Here is a 14,161-nt window from a genome sequence, read left to right as displayed (position 1 = left end):
ATTTTCCATCACCGAAACAAGCTGAAGTGTTGCACCTTCCAGGTCTCCTTCACAAACAGAAAACACCGCCGGCGGCTTAACAAACCCGTCTTTACCTATCAGGACAGCCCAGCTGTGTTCTGGCCGTGACTCTCCAAAACACTCTGAATATTTGTACCAGCTCCTCCGAAGACTCTTTGGCTGTTGAATATCACGTTGTATCTGCAATGGGCAGCAAGGCTTTGACGAGACTTCCAAACCTTGTTCTACCCCTGTGATTGCTGCATAGTTCCAAATCTCCGGGGAAGCGTCCCGTGTTAAACTTGTTGTGAACGAGCACAAGAGAGAAGAGAGAAAATAAAAGCTTTGGGGATGTACCCAGTGTGTCTCCTGCGAGCGTAACAGCCTGTAAAATCATACAGGACCACAGTGGAGAGTTTTGGACTGGTAATGTTAAATTTCCTGTAGAAAAGGTGAAAAATGCGGTTGGAGACAGCGTGGTTGCTCGCAGGCAGGTGGATACAGCTGGACCGAGTCAAGTCTCTGAGCTCTAATCTACCTTGTCTGGATTAAAGAGGAGTAATTTGTTTGACATCTTTTAAGGGAGGAGAGCCAGTTGTGTGCTCTCAAGTAGAACGGTGTGTGGTGGTTTCCTGACTACGATCCATTAAAAGGCTGAGCTTAGGCTACCAAAGCCTTCCCCTCCTGACAGCAGCCCAACTCCTACCGGTTTCCTAGAGACAGAAGGCCGGTGCTTTCCGCTAATAAGTCAGGGAGCTACCAAGGTCTGGAAATAATTTTAAAATTCCTTCACGTTATTCAAGGCAGAAGAATTACTAAAATTGTGCTTTAAGCAAAACAGCGTTCTTAGGTTGCCAAGGCAGTAAACACCAGCTTTGGGAAATGCAGTAAGATTTCAACATCTGTTTTGGAGCTGATATTTTAACCATTCCGTGTTTATTTTAATGCCTGGTTGGCCACTTCCCAGTGATACATATGCAGCACCAAAGCGAAGACAGAAGGAGCAAGTCCGTTCTTGAATTGGTGCTAGGGATCAGCTCCCTCTTCCTTTTTTTTGTGTGTTTTATCGGTTAAGTAAAGGAGTATTTGTCCTGTCTAGAGCTTGGAAGTGATGCGAGAGGTCTGCAGAACACTGTGTAGAGGGAAGGCACTGCGTGTTGTCTGAAGAACAATGAGAAGGATAAGAAGCAAAAGAAGTTGTTCATCTCCAGTGTGTTTGTGTTTTCAGGAACACGGTGTTGATCCAGCAGCCTCTGTAGGTAACCTTGGACGTCTTTGCCTCGACGTGTGCCGCCAGGCCCGCGTTCGTCTGCCTGCCCGGGCTGGTCGGGCTCCGGCTGGCCCTGCTCCGGGCGCCGGGGCTCCCAGCAGCACACGCTGTGCTCCAGCCTGCGCCCTCTTGTAGCTCAAGTCTTTTTCTGCCGTGGAAGAACTTGCCTTCAGAAATTTTTCCGGAGAGTTTCAGTTGGGTCATCCCAAACTATTGTGCCTTGTTTAAGGCAGACAGCTGAAATAATTCAGCTGTGGGTGAAATCATCACAGCCGCTCCGTGTGCCAACTGTGCAGTGTATAAAGCTCTTTGATGGTGAAAGGTACGGCCGGCGTGAGAGGCATGTATCAAATCGCTGCTGGAGAGAGTGGCACCCTCAGCACGAGGCAGTCAAGCAGCATCCAGACCTCCTGCCCTTTGGTGGGTGACAAAACAGGTTTGCAGTCCTCAGCTTGCTTTACGTGAATGAAACGGTTTGCTCAGAACGATGCTGCCAGGGTGGTTTCTGTTGGCACTGACAGCTCAGCAGCTGAACGTGCCCGCTCTTTCTTGAGCAGACGATGTGTAGGCTTGAACGGACGCTGTATCCTTTGCAGGGCCTGAGAAGTCTGGGGGGCTCGCGCTGGGGTCTGGAGCTTTTTGTCCCTGGGTCACTGACCCCGGCGCAAGCCCAGGGTGGACAGGACAAGAAGCAGTCGCTACCCGATTGCTCTGCTCTCCTCTCCTTGTGTTACCCAGTGCTCGGAGTTTGCACCGTGCAGGGGCCGACACCCTCAAAACCATCTTCCAGTTTCCTGCCCTTCGGTGCTCTTCTCGGCAGAGAGGCCGAGGACTCAGCGGGCTCCGGCGCTGACATTGCTCCCTCGCCTGAGGTTTGGACCATCCAGCGAATGAGATCATCATGAATTTCTTAAAAAGGAATAAAAGGTGAAGTTGTAATCAAAGTTCAGAGGTGCCACATGGCCTTCTTGAAACCCTGAGGAGCATAACTTCCGAGGGGGCTGCTTCTTGCTCTTCTGATTCTGACAAACAGACTGTCAGCCACTGCGGTGTGCAAGCCCAGAATGAGTAGTTGCGTTTGGAAGTCTCCTCTCACAATAATTTCCAAGTCTTACCCAAATTTATTGAACCTTAAAACATCTTGCCAAGCAGTTTCCGAGTAACTGTGGAATTTAATGTCGTGTTTGTTTTAGGAAAAGTGCAATTTATAAAGCTTCAGTATTTCACCGGATGAAAATATATTTACAGAAAAAAAAAAACCCCACACATTTTCTGCCTTCTTCAATGCCAGCTGACATTTCGGCTTTATCTTAGATATTAAAATAAAATAAAAATCTCAGCTTGTTCTTGTTTATTAAAAAGAAGATATATTATTACTATTTAAATACTTCTAAAAGAATTCAAGAAAAGAAATAATAGCTTAACCTTGAAATTCATGATGAACGGTCAAATCTGTTATTTAACTCTGTGGGTGCCATAAGACCTACCTGCTTCTCTGCAGTCCTGTAGCTTCTGAGATGATTTAAATAAGTACAAAGTGATTAAACAGTACGAACTCAAGAAGAAAACAGTTTCTCCCTATTTTGCGCACAACCGGGAAAGAATACTGGAGACCTGGGTCCTGTTTGCCAAAATAGACTTCATTTTTCTTCCAAAATCGAACGGGGCTCCTCTGCCAAGTGATCAGGATTTGTAAGTGTCTGCTCGCAGCTGTCCCAGGTTCTCCCTCTTGGAGTAGTGAAGAGTTTGGAAGTGGTCATCAACGGGCTAAACCTGCGGCGATTAAAACTTTGGCCAAAAAGGCCCAAGAGTTTGGGATATCCGCGAGCCAGGTACTTGTGGTCTTCCAGTTTATAAAGACTTGCGGAAAAGCTGAGAGATGCAGCATGAGCTGCTGTGGCTGTGCCCGCGCCGAGGTTTCCCGTGTGCTGCCGAGGAGCCCGGGGCTGCCGTGTCCCTGGGTGCTGGCTGTCTCCTACGGCCACCGCCAGCGCGACGGCTCTGCTCCAACGGCTCTGCTCCGATGGCTCTGCCCCGACAGCTCTGCTCCGACGGCTCTGCTCCGACGGCTCTGCCCCGACGGCTCTGCTCCGATGGCTCTGCCCCGACGGCTCTGCTCCGGCGGCTCTGCTCCGACGGCTCTGCTCCGACGGCTCCGCTCCGATGGCTCTGCTCCGACGGCTCTGCTCCGACAGCTCTGCTCCGACGGCTCTGCTCCGACGGCTCTGCTCCGACGGCTCTGCCCCGACGGCTCTGCTCCGACGGCTCTGCCCCGACGGCTCTGCTCCGACGGCTCTGCTCCGACGGCTCTGCTCCGACGGCTCTGCTCCGACGGCTCTGCTCCGACGGCTCTGCTCCGATGGCTCTGCCCCGACGGCTCTGCTCCGACGGCTCTGCTCCGATGGCTCTGCCCCGACGGCTCTGCTCCGACGGCTCTGCTCCGACGGCTCTGCCCCGACGGCTCTGCTCCGACGGCTCTGCTCCGACGGCTCTGCTCCGATGGCTCTGCTCCGACGGCTCTGCTCCGACGGCTCTGCTCCGACGGCTCTGCTCCGACGGCTCCGCTCCGATGGCTCTGCTCCGACGGCTCTGCTCCGACGGCTCTGCTCCGACGGCTCTGCTCCGACGGCTCCGCTCCGATGGCTCTGCTCCGACGGCTCTGCTCCGACAGCTCTGCTCCGACGGCTCTGCTCCGACGGCTCTGCTCCGACGGCTCCGCTCCGATGGCTCTGCTCCGACGGCTCTGCTCCGACGGCTCTGCTCCGACGGCTCTGCTCCGACGGCTCCGCTCCGATGGCTCTGCTCCGACGGCTCTGCTCCGACAGCTCTGCTCCGACGGCTCTGCCCCGACGGCTCTGCTCCGATGGCTCTGCTCCGACGGCTCTGCTCCGACGGCTCTGCTCCGACGGCCGGCTTTGCCTTTGCAAACCCCCCACCAGCTGTGCCACTGCTGCGGTCACGAGCAATCTTTTCTGGTCTTTGCTTCGTTGGAAACTCCGTAGAGAAAAAGGAGGTTTGCATTGATTAAACTGGCTTCCCAAACTGTTGGGAACTGCACGGAAGCAGCGTGGTAGACTCGGCGCTATTTTGAACCAGGGTAGTCTCCAGAGTTAGTCTTGCAGTAATATTGCATAAAAACACTGCTGACCTAATTATGACATAGTTAACATTCATCTAGTAATTAATGAGTATTACAGTGTCTGCTCTGGGCTCGGCAGGATTCCTGCTGCGGGCTCGTTTGCTGCTGAATTGTACTGTACTGTGTGCTGTGCTTTGCGAGCCGTCAGTCTTACATGATGCTTAAAATCTCCGACAACCTGGCAGTCTGAGCCTGGGCAGAGGGAATTGCAGGATGTCCGGGGCACTGGGGAGACTAACACAAAGATCGGGTCAGTTAAAATCCGCATAATGGGCTATTAAATTGTTTTACTGTTCAGCTTCTCTGTAAAATATCAATTATCTCAATGGTTGTAATGTAATCAAAGTAATTAAATTCCAAAGGCTTGCATGTAAAAACCAGAGCTTTGTGAGTGGGAATCCAGCCTCGAGTAGTTTAGTTGTCTGTTTGTGTTTAAAAGTTTCACCAGATGACCTTTTTTTTTTTTGAAATGCTGTTATAGTTAGAGATCTGTTAAAAGTTTTTGTGTGCTTGGGGCGTTTGAGGTTTCGGGTGTGTTTTGAGCTTGGCTGCGCACAGCGTTTGAACCACGGAGCCAGGGGAGCCCGCGCTGCAGGCGAAGCGCGGGACACGGCCCGTGGCCGCGGGGAGGCAGGGACGGCCGCGGCCTCCCCGCCCTGGCCCCGGCTCCTCAGCTGCGGGGTGATTGCAGCCGACCTCGCCCACGTTCTGCAAAATGACAAGCTGGTGTCTCTGAAGCACTGCAGATGTGAAACTTGAAAAATTTTCCTATTTATCAGACTCAGGATCTTGCCTCCAGTAATATGTTTTACAAGAATAGGAAAAAACTAAAGAAGTTATGTTAGGAGAACACTTTCCCCATCGTTTCTCCTCGTGTAGGTTCTACTGATCCTGGGTGACGTTTTATTTCAGTTTATTTCAGTAAAGTTACTCCCTTAGGTTTCAGCAGAACTGAATCCAATCCTATTGTGTTAGGGCCAAAATTACTTTTGTTGCCACGATTTACTGAAATTATTGATAATTATGGGGTACGCCATTTTCAACCGCCTTAAAGGGTTCCAATTTAGAGAAGGTACTAAACATCCACACCCTGCAAGCCGACTTTAGTGGGCAGGATTTGCAAGCGTTGTGGGCCGTAGTCCAGGAAATCGCCTGTAATTTGTTGCAATGTTGTTCTGAAAGCTGCGTGCCCAACATATGAGCGTCTATCTCCATGCTTCATGCAATCAGCTTTCAGAGGCATGTACTCACCTGATGGAGTATTTGTTACTCATTTTAAAAGCAATGAGATTGGTCATTTATACCACCACTGGATCTTAGGAGCAACTGGAAACCCACACTAAGTCTGATGGACCATCCCCTCACTGGTTGATAAGGCAGGGGGGGAAAAAAAGGCTCTTTTTCAAACTTTTATTATTATTATTTGCGTGACAGCACCGGTGGATGGTGTGCTGCTGAAGACAAGAGCTAGGCATGCACAGCCCCAAGGAACGTAGAGCCAGAACATGAGAGAAGACACGAGCCATGAAGCGGTTCAGAGAAGATGGTGACTCTTTGTCAGAGCCTGAGCGGTCGCTGGGAAAGTGAGCATTTGGGGAAGAATTTAAATACATTAACCTGTGGAGAGAAGTGTTTCTGTTTCTGTCAAGTCATTAAGGAAATGATAGAGTCATGGCTCCAGTGGAGAAGTAGTTTCCATAGAGAATGAGCTCCTGGAGGCAGGGAGATGCAAGGAAAGCGTTAATGCCAGAGCAGAGTGTTTGGGAGCTGGAGGAACAAAAGGGAAGTCCAGGAATGCTCATAATGTGCAACAGCCTTGGGGTTTTTTTTTGTGTCTTCAGACAAAATTAGCAAAGGGAGTTTAGTCTGAGGGCCACCTTGAAGCTCGCTGAAATCAGCACAGAACCTGCTTTTGCCTCGATAAGCCCTGTACCGTGTCCTGAGGATAGCTGTGAAAAACGTGGTGCTTCCCTAGCTCCTTTCTAAGTGTAAAAGCAGCTAATTGGTGTGAATGGAGTGACTTAATCAAACCACTGAGAAGTTCCTGCAGTTGGTTTGAAGGAGTGAAAAGTTCCCCGACTTCTGTCACCTCATGAGGAGCTTCTGCCCGTTCTGCTGCCTGCCCGAGGTCGGTGGTCGAGGTGTGCCCGTGCCGGGAGCAATTCCCTCGCATCATGCCATGGGCAAACACAAAGCTCAGCCGTGCTCCGGGCTGCCGGGGCACTGGTGTTTTCCCAGTTGTCAGGAGGCAGCAGCTCAGCCTCCCTTTCCGCTGTCACTGAGCAGGGCTCCCTGGTCAGTGTGACACTGCGCCATCCACCCGCTTATTTTATTCTCTGGATGCATTAACTCGGGAACCCGGGAGTGGAAGCGAGAGGCTCCCAGGGAAACAGCCTCTTGCCCAACTTTGCTTCATTTCCATCAGGCTTCCCTCAGGTAGAGACTGAATTGCTGCAGAAACCAATTAGCGACGGTTCATTAGGAGGAAGGGGCCTATAGGAAAGATGGGGAAAATATTTTCAGCGGGGCTTGTTGCCGTAGGACAAGGAGTAATGGCTTTAAACTAAGGGAGGGGAGATTTAGACTAGATGGAAGAAATTTTTTACCACGAGGGTGGTGAAACCCTGGCCCAGGTTGCTCAGAGAGGTGGTGGAGGCCCCATCCCTGGAAGCATTCCAGGTCAGCTTGGACGGGGTGTGGAGCAACCTGGTCAAGGTGAAGATGGCCCTGCTCGCTGCAGGGGGTTGGGCTGGATGGCCCCTGAAGGTCCCTTCCGACCCAAAGCGTTCTGTGATTCTATGAAGTGACTTGCTGAAGTGCTTTTCGAAGGAAGTGCTCCAAAACCAGAAGAACCGCCGCGTGCAGCCCTACGTAAACGCCGTTAAAAACGGAGCGTGCCTTGTCCTCTGCGCGGGGCGGGGTGACAGGGTCGTAGCGCGGCTCTTGGGCAAACGCAGCCCGAGTCTGCGGAGGCCGTTACGCGGCACTCCCTGCGCCGGCCCGCTAATGCGTGTTTCTTCTCTCCCTCTGCAGGTGCGTTACTACTAGGAGGAATCCTCTACTCTTGGCAGTTCCCTCACTTCAACGCCCTGAGCTGGGGTCTGCGGGAAGATTACTCCCGAGGAGGGTACTGCATGATGTCCGTCACCCACCCCGGGCTCTGCAGGCGGGTGGCTCTGCGTCACTGCTTGGCCTTAATTGGACTCTCAGCGGTGGCTCCTGTTCTCGACATCACCACGTGGACTTTCCCCATCATTTCGCTCCCTATTAACCTCTACATCTCCTACCTCGGCTTTCGGTTCTACAGGGATGCAGACCGCAGCAGCTCCAGGAAGCTCTTCTTCTGCAGCCTGTGGCATTTGCCAATGCTGCTGCTCGTCATGTTCACGTGCAAGAAATCGTTCGTGGAGAAGGAAGACAAAGGCGATCTGCTTGGTGGAAATCGTTCGAGGGCTATGGAAATTAGATTGCCTTAAATGTCAATTACGTGTCGTCCTCGTGACACATCAGGTAGTGTATTTTAGTAATTACAAGGGGGAAACCTGTGGGGATCTGTTTGAAGAAGAATCATTTGTGCCTAGCGACCACTTCATGCGATAATTTTCTATTTTCTTCTGAAAGGGAACAGATGTGAGAGCTTAAAGCATGCGTGAGCCTCGGGCTCACTCACTCCTCACGGATGAAAATTTAGGCTGTGTCAGAAGCACATCGCTTTGGGATGGCCTTCCAAAGTCTCCGTGAGTCGCGTTCTGTCATCTCGTGGGTAGGTTTTCAGTTAGCAAGTCACACACGCACACTTACTAACGGCCAGCACTGGCAGCCTTGGCGAAGCCGTCAGGGAGCGACAGATGAATGATTTAGCACCCCTGCTCCCCAAGCATCCTTTGCAAATTGGGCTTTGAGGCACGTGGTGGGTTGGGTGAACTCTCGTCTCGATCGTGTCATCCCTGCTCTGGTGTTACCCAGAAGCCTCCCGTTCCTGAGGCTTTTTTCAATCGGTTGCTTTTCTCAAGGTTCCCCTTCACCTCAGTAGATTTTTAGCTTTCACACAGCTGGCACAGTGCTAAAGGAGTAAAGCAAAGTGTCTTTCAGCACACCACACATCAGCATTTGAACAGCCTCCGGGTGAGCAGCTCTGCTGTACCGTGCACCTGGAACACGCTCTGAGCCGTTCTGCCGTACGTCCGTCACCGGGAATTTCTGACTCCCGTGTGGTTTTACATCATTGGAGCCTGAGCCCGCTGTCAGATCTCCGGCTGGTAAAAATTGCCATTACTGTTTATGTCAGTGAAGCTTTGAAAAAGTGTAGGAGGGGAGAACCGGATCTCAGCCTGGTAGTTTTAAGGTTTTTCTATGCTGATGTGTCTTGTCCCAGCCCATTCAGTCTCAGTGTCCTTGGACGAGCTCAGAGCTTGTATCAAGAGATTGAACTGTATTTACTGTCACACTGCGGTGGCCAAGAGGGAAGGCCTCGCTTTTGGGGTATGAAATCACTAAGGAAACACTTTTCACAGAAAAACAGTTGGGAATTTTTTATCTGATATTATAATGTTCAAATTGCTGACACAGCCAGTGTCTCTCAAAAGCAATTATTGTGGATGGTCTCACTAGGAAAATGCATTATCTTTGTTAGCTGATACACTGAAGAACGTTTTTAGCCACGGTGTGATGTGCTTGTGATCCCGCTGCGGGGCTGTGGCTGACCCTCAGCCTGCCTGGGGCTGGCTGCGACCCGCGGGGATGCTGCCAAACACCGCAGCACCCAGGGCAGGCAGGGACTGTGCTGCGGCTCGCTGTGGTAGTTAGTGCCTGTTACGACTTGATGCGTTTGCACGCCAAGATTTCTTTCCCACGTGGAGAGAGACTGGGCAGCGTGGCTGTGCGTCAGTCCAAAGATACGGCAACACCCGGAGCGGGAGACGCTGTCTCTCGTCCGATGCCGAATAAAGCCCTGCCGGGAGACGTCACAAATCTGCCACCACGCGCGTATCGCGCTGATGTAAAATCTTCCCTGGCTTGCTTTCACGAGACAAGCCCAGCTTGTGGTCTCAGTTACGCCGGTGTGAGTCAGGAGCGACACGGTGAACCTCTGTTCTGCTGGCGGAGGTGCTCGCAGGAGCGGAGCCACCTGCTTTACATGGCTCTGCAACAATCAGTCACCAGATTTCCCGACTCCCTCCAGCGACGGCGGGTGACGGGATCGAGTTTCCTCGGGCTGTTTGTCTGACGGGCTCCGTCGGACTCGAGCTACTGTGGGCAACACTTCGTAGAAATGTCTGGAAACTGCGCAACTCCGAAATTTGTTTTAAAAACGCATCCAGTCCTCTCTGCAATAAAGTGCGTACTGTACAAAAAAAAAAAGAGATGAGTGCTCAAAATCTGTTTGTTTGAAACAATTCCCTTCTGATTGAAATTCTGGTACCGTTCAGTTCATTGCAAAGGAATTTGATGGTTTTGTGGCATTTCTCGCAGCAGCAATATTCTTCTTGATCACTGCAAGGACAGCTTGTGAAGTATGGCCTGATTGTGCAAAAAGAACACTGAGAGTAAGTTGCGCGTAGGTGGAAAGGGTTTGCGCAAACCCAGAGAATTTGGTCAGCCTGTAGCTGGGAGGGGAACCTGAAAAGAGCAGATGGCTCTCGAAACCCACAGGTTTTGCTCCCAGAGGCAGAAAGTGGTGCTGAAGCAGGAGGGTTGTGGTTTTCTCCGAAGTCGTTACGCAGCCGGGTTTCGGGACGGCCTGCGAGTGCGGGGAGCTGTCCTGGGAAACGCGGTTTGGAGTAAAGGTCCCAAGGAGATGCCTGGGGTTCGGCTGTGAAGAGCCGTCATCGGCATTTCTTGGACCAAAATGTGTAACATTCACGGGCTTTAGGGCCAGACAGGAGCTTTATAATCATCACCGAGTGTCTGCAAAATGCAGGTCACAGAGTTGCACCAGCATCTCCACACCCAGTCGGTCTGGCCTGGGACGAGAGCGTGGTTTTAGAACGAGTGGATCTGGGATTTAAAGGTAGGAAATACCTTTTTTTTTTGTCTTTAAAAGAAAAGAGCTTTTTTAACCTAGGAGACGTTCTCTGCATTGCTCCATAATGGCCGTGTATCAGGTACAGATGAAGCCATTTACTGTCATTTTGCTGCCTTTGGGAATTTTCGCTGTTGCGTGTATTTTGAAAATAAAAACATTGCCAAACTGAAATCTTGGTTACAGACAGATAGTACAGTAGGTGCTCTCAGGTCTCCTTTTCAATACTTCTGGTGCCGCTATGGAAATGAAAAAAATACTGAACTGTCTGCCCTCATCCAGAGGTGGTGGTGGGCCCTTTGACCCTACGTGGAGGATTCACGTCGGCCATCCCCAGACCAGCACTGCCGATCTTGCTCCCTGCATTCTGCAGGGAAGGAGGCGGGTGAGGTGCAGGAGAGTGCGTGGGCTTCCTGCAGCTCAGTCCTGGGCTGTGCGAGCACCAGGCTTTGCACGGCTCCTGGAATCAGAAAGGGCAGTTCCTGCACAGAACTGCAATGGTTTTTTCCAGGTCCAGTTTGGAGAACCTGAATATAGGTTGGTTTTCATCCTGTTACCCTGGTTACTCAGGGTCTTCCTCATGAGTTGGTCCTCTGGGACAATACCTGCTCTTTGTGTGGTAGTGAAAAAAATAGCAGCCGTGTGCCAGATCCTTCCAAGCCCTGGGTCTGCTGGCAGCTGAGAGGGTCCCATCAAGGTGTTGTCATTACAGTGGGCAACTTTGCACTGCCAGAAGCCTGTACTGAAGCTCAGAAAGGAATCTGAGCCAATGACTCAAGAAGATGAAGCTGATTTTAGTCTGTTTGGACTTTAAACCTTTTGTGTGGTTTTGTGGATAGAACAGTAGCCTTACGACTCAGGGGATCTTCATTCTTTCCAGATCTCTGTTTCAGAAATGCGGTCCATCTGTATGATAGAGATGAAGATATTTTGCCTTGTTGGATGAGAAACAGCTCGTGTTTTTGCCGGTCCCCTACCCGTTGCTCTGTACGGCCCTGTAAAGGGAGCGCTGGCTGAGGGTTCCATCCACCCCACGTCTCTCCTCTGACCTCCAGCAAATGTCTCAACCTCGGTGGGAGGCTCGCCGCCCGGGACAGCGCGGGAGCCGAGCTGCGCGGCTGCGCTTTGCCCCGAGCCCTTGCATTCACGAGGAGCCCCGGGGTGCTGCGAGAGCCCGGTGCGGGTCCTCGGCGTGACGGGCATCCCGGCGAGCCGGGCAGCTGGGGCTCCGCGCTTTGTCCCAGCCGGAGCGAGGAAACCCAAGCCCTGTGCACACAGCTCTTGCCCTGCTCGTTTCCCTCGCTGGGGGGGGGGGGTTCTCGCTTCCTGCATCAATCTCCGATATAATCTGCCCCAGCAGAGTCACACATTCACACTCTCTTGGCTCCAGCAGCGTTTCCCACTCAGCCAGGCCACGGCATTTCAAGCCTTACACAAAACACGCACGTCCGTTTCAGCTCCGGCGCTCCCACGAGAGCAGGAGTGGAAACAGAGTGATACTATTAGAATCATTATCCTTACAGACAGAAAGCATGTTGTCCTGGTTGCTCTCCAGAGCTGATGAGATATTCCCCTTTGCTTGGAAATACAGGCTGTCTACAGAAGACTTTGCTGTTAAAACAGAAATATCAGCACTGTTTTCCTTCCAAGCAGCTCTGCTGGCGGTGGTAACGCTAGAAGCTCCGTTGCAGGCTGTGCCCGATGGCGTTTCTAGTCGTGGTATTCCTTAACCAGGCAAAGAGCCGGCCCCGGCAAGGGCTGGTCGGGTGCAGGATGCTGCCTTGGGCCGGCTGTTTGCCTCCTGGTGTGGCTGTTCCTTCTCCTGGTCGCGGAGAAGGTCAGTTCTGCAGGGCTGGGCTTGTTCCCCGTGGGCGTGTGTCCAGCACTTGGCCCTGCCAAAGTCAAGTCAGAGTCTGATTGCAATGTTCGTCACCTCCCAAACAGCGTGGGGTTAATTTGGAGTCGAAGATGACAGCTGAGTTGTGAGGTGGGAAGGGTTGTTGATGAGGACCCACCTCCACAAGAGTCCCTCAGGCTGTGACTTACTGGGTGGTTGCATCCATATTTTTTAGTCCCCTCTGAAATAAATGTACTACAGACTCTTGGGGCTTCAACACGAAGTACAGCAAGCTCTGGAGCTGCCTTCCAAACCTTCCTGTCGACGGAGCTTGCAGTGTTTCTTGACCGTGAGGCAGCTCCTGTGCTCCGTTAGAGCTGACGTTGGTCGCAAGGATGCCTGCCCCGGCGAAAGGCTGCGGTCAGCCCCAGAGCAGCCAGATTCTCCCTGACCCAAAGAACAGGCGGTCTCCCGAGCACAGCGTGTGTGCAGTGTCCCAGAGCCATTTAGACCGCCGTCAGAAGTACACGTGGTTAAGAGAGCTGGCAGGAATGTCTCTCGCCAGCTCTGCCTTGTACACTTTCCGTCACCTCTGCTTTTCTGCTTCCAGACTTGAACTGTTCGCGCTGAAGATTTTCCAGCCTGGGTCAGCGCCTCGGGCTGGGATTTAGTTTCCAGTGTTTCAAAAAGGCACAGTTCAACTGTTTCACAGAACAAGGTTGGCAGCGCGAGCTGTTTTCCCACAACGCGGAGACGTTTTTCCTACCGCTCCTAACCAGCTCTGGCACCTCCGGGCCCTGGAGCGGGAACTGACGACTTGGCAGCGGGCTCGCGCGGGTTCAGGTTGGCGCGTTTGTCCGTTCTGGGAAGGCACCGCGTGTTTCCCCGCGTCCCTGAAAGGCTGCTGCTCCCAAATGCTCGTTTGAGCGGTGCTGCAGACACCTCCGACGAGATGCTCGGAGCGTGGCAGGCACAGACCGCACTGGGGGGCTGGCGGGGAGCACAAGGACTGAAAGGAGGTGCCTAGGAGGGAGAGTGCCCGGCCGGCCCCGCTGGAGCTGGGGAAGCTGCCCTGCGTTCACACCGGTGTTACCGTTTTTCCAGGAGCCCTGCTTCCGTCCTGCAGGCCGAGCGAGGCGGGGTGCGATGCCCGAAGGGAGGTTTCCGTGTCTCAGGAGCGTGTGTGGCCCCGGAGGCCGGGGCAGGTTGGTGGCAGAGGTGTTTCTCCCCCTGGTTTTGCTGTCCAAAACACATGGCAAGGTCCTTCCTGTCCCCCACTCCCCTTTTAGCACTTTCTGGTGTAACTACAGCTTTCCTTTGATACATTTTTTTCGGTAATATGTGCCATAAAATGCATCACTTGTCCCCATCTAAACTGCAGCTGTAGCCCGGCTGTCTTCTCCTTAAACAGAAACACAGACTACGGGGAATTGCCCGGAGCAATTGCAAACAGAAGGGCTCCCGTCTCCCAGGCTGACCAGACTGTCCCCAACTGGGACCAGCAGGGACATCTTGCCCATCTTCCTCCTCTGAAAAGCAAGAAGCGGGCAGAGGGAACGGGCCGTCCCTGAGCGTGAGGAAGAGGACGAGACCAGAGCGTGGTGCCGGGGGAGGACAGAGCGTCCAGGCGGGCAGGACGGGCTCGGCCGCCAACCGTCTCGTCCTGGTGCAGACGCAGACGGGCGCACGGCAGTCGCTGCTCTTTGGCACAGAGGCGCCTGGCACGGGGACTCATCTTTTGTGTTCGGAGCAAGGAGAAAGATGAAGATTTGTGCTGCCGAGAAAGGCTGGGAGGTGTTTGGGATTTGGTTTTTTTTTTGGCCTGGGAGGGGAGGCCCTGTATCAAATTAAACTTGAAACGGAGATGCAAAGGAGGTGATGAAGGCATTTCCG

The 14,161-nt window shown here is 52.6% G+C and overlaps 1 protein-coding gene across 1 annotated transcript in view; it reads left to right on the top strand.

The window, feature by feature from the left end:
• COX10 (cytochrome c oxidase assembly factor heme A:farnesyltransferase COX10) overlaps positions 1-10,574 on the top strand; it is a 109,239-nt gene extending 98,665 nt beyond the window's left edge. Inside the window, exon 7 of the mRNA XM_075441074.1 lies at positions 7,443-10,574. Within this exon, the coding sequence (XP_075297189.1) occupies positions 7,443-7,885 (443 nt within the window). The 3' untranslated portion in view covers positions 7,886-10,574. The remainder of the gene's footprint in view (positions 1-7,442) is intronic.
• Positions 10,575-14,161: the final 3,587 nt, after the last annotated feature.

This window comes from Opisthocomus hoazin, chromosome 21 (assembly GCF_030867145.1).
Source record: "Opisthocomus hoazin isolate bOpiHoa1 chromosome 21, bOpiHoa1.hap1, whole genome shotgun sequence".
Taxonomy (NCBI): Eukaryota; Metazoa; Chordata; class Aves; order Opisthocomiformes; family Opisthocomidae; genus Opisthocomus; species Opisthocomus hoazin.
The sequence above is the reverse complement of the archived record's forward strand: the minus strand, read 5'-3'. Positions and strand labels throughout refer to the sequence as shown.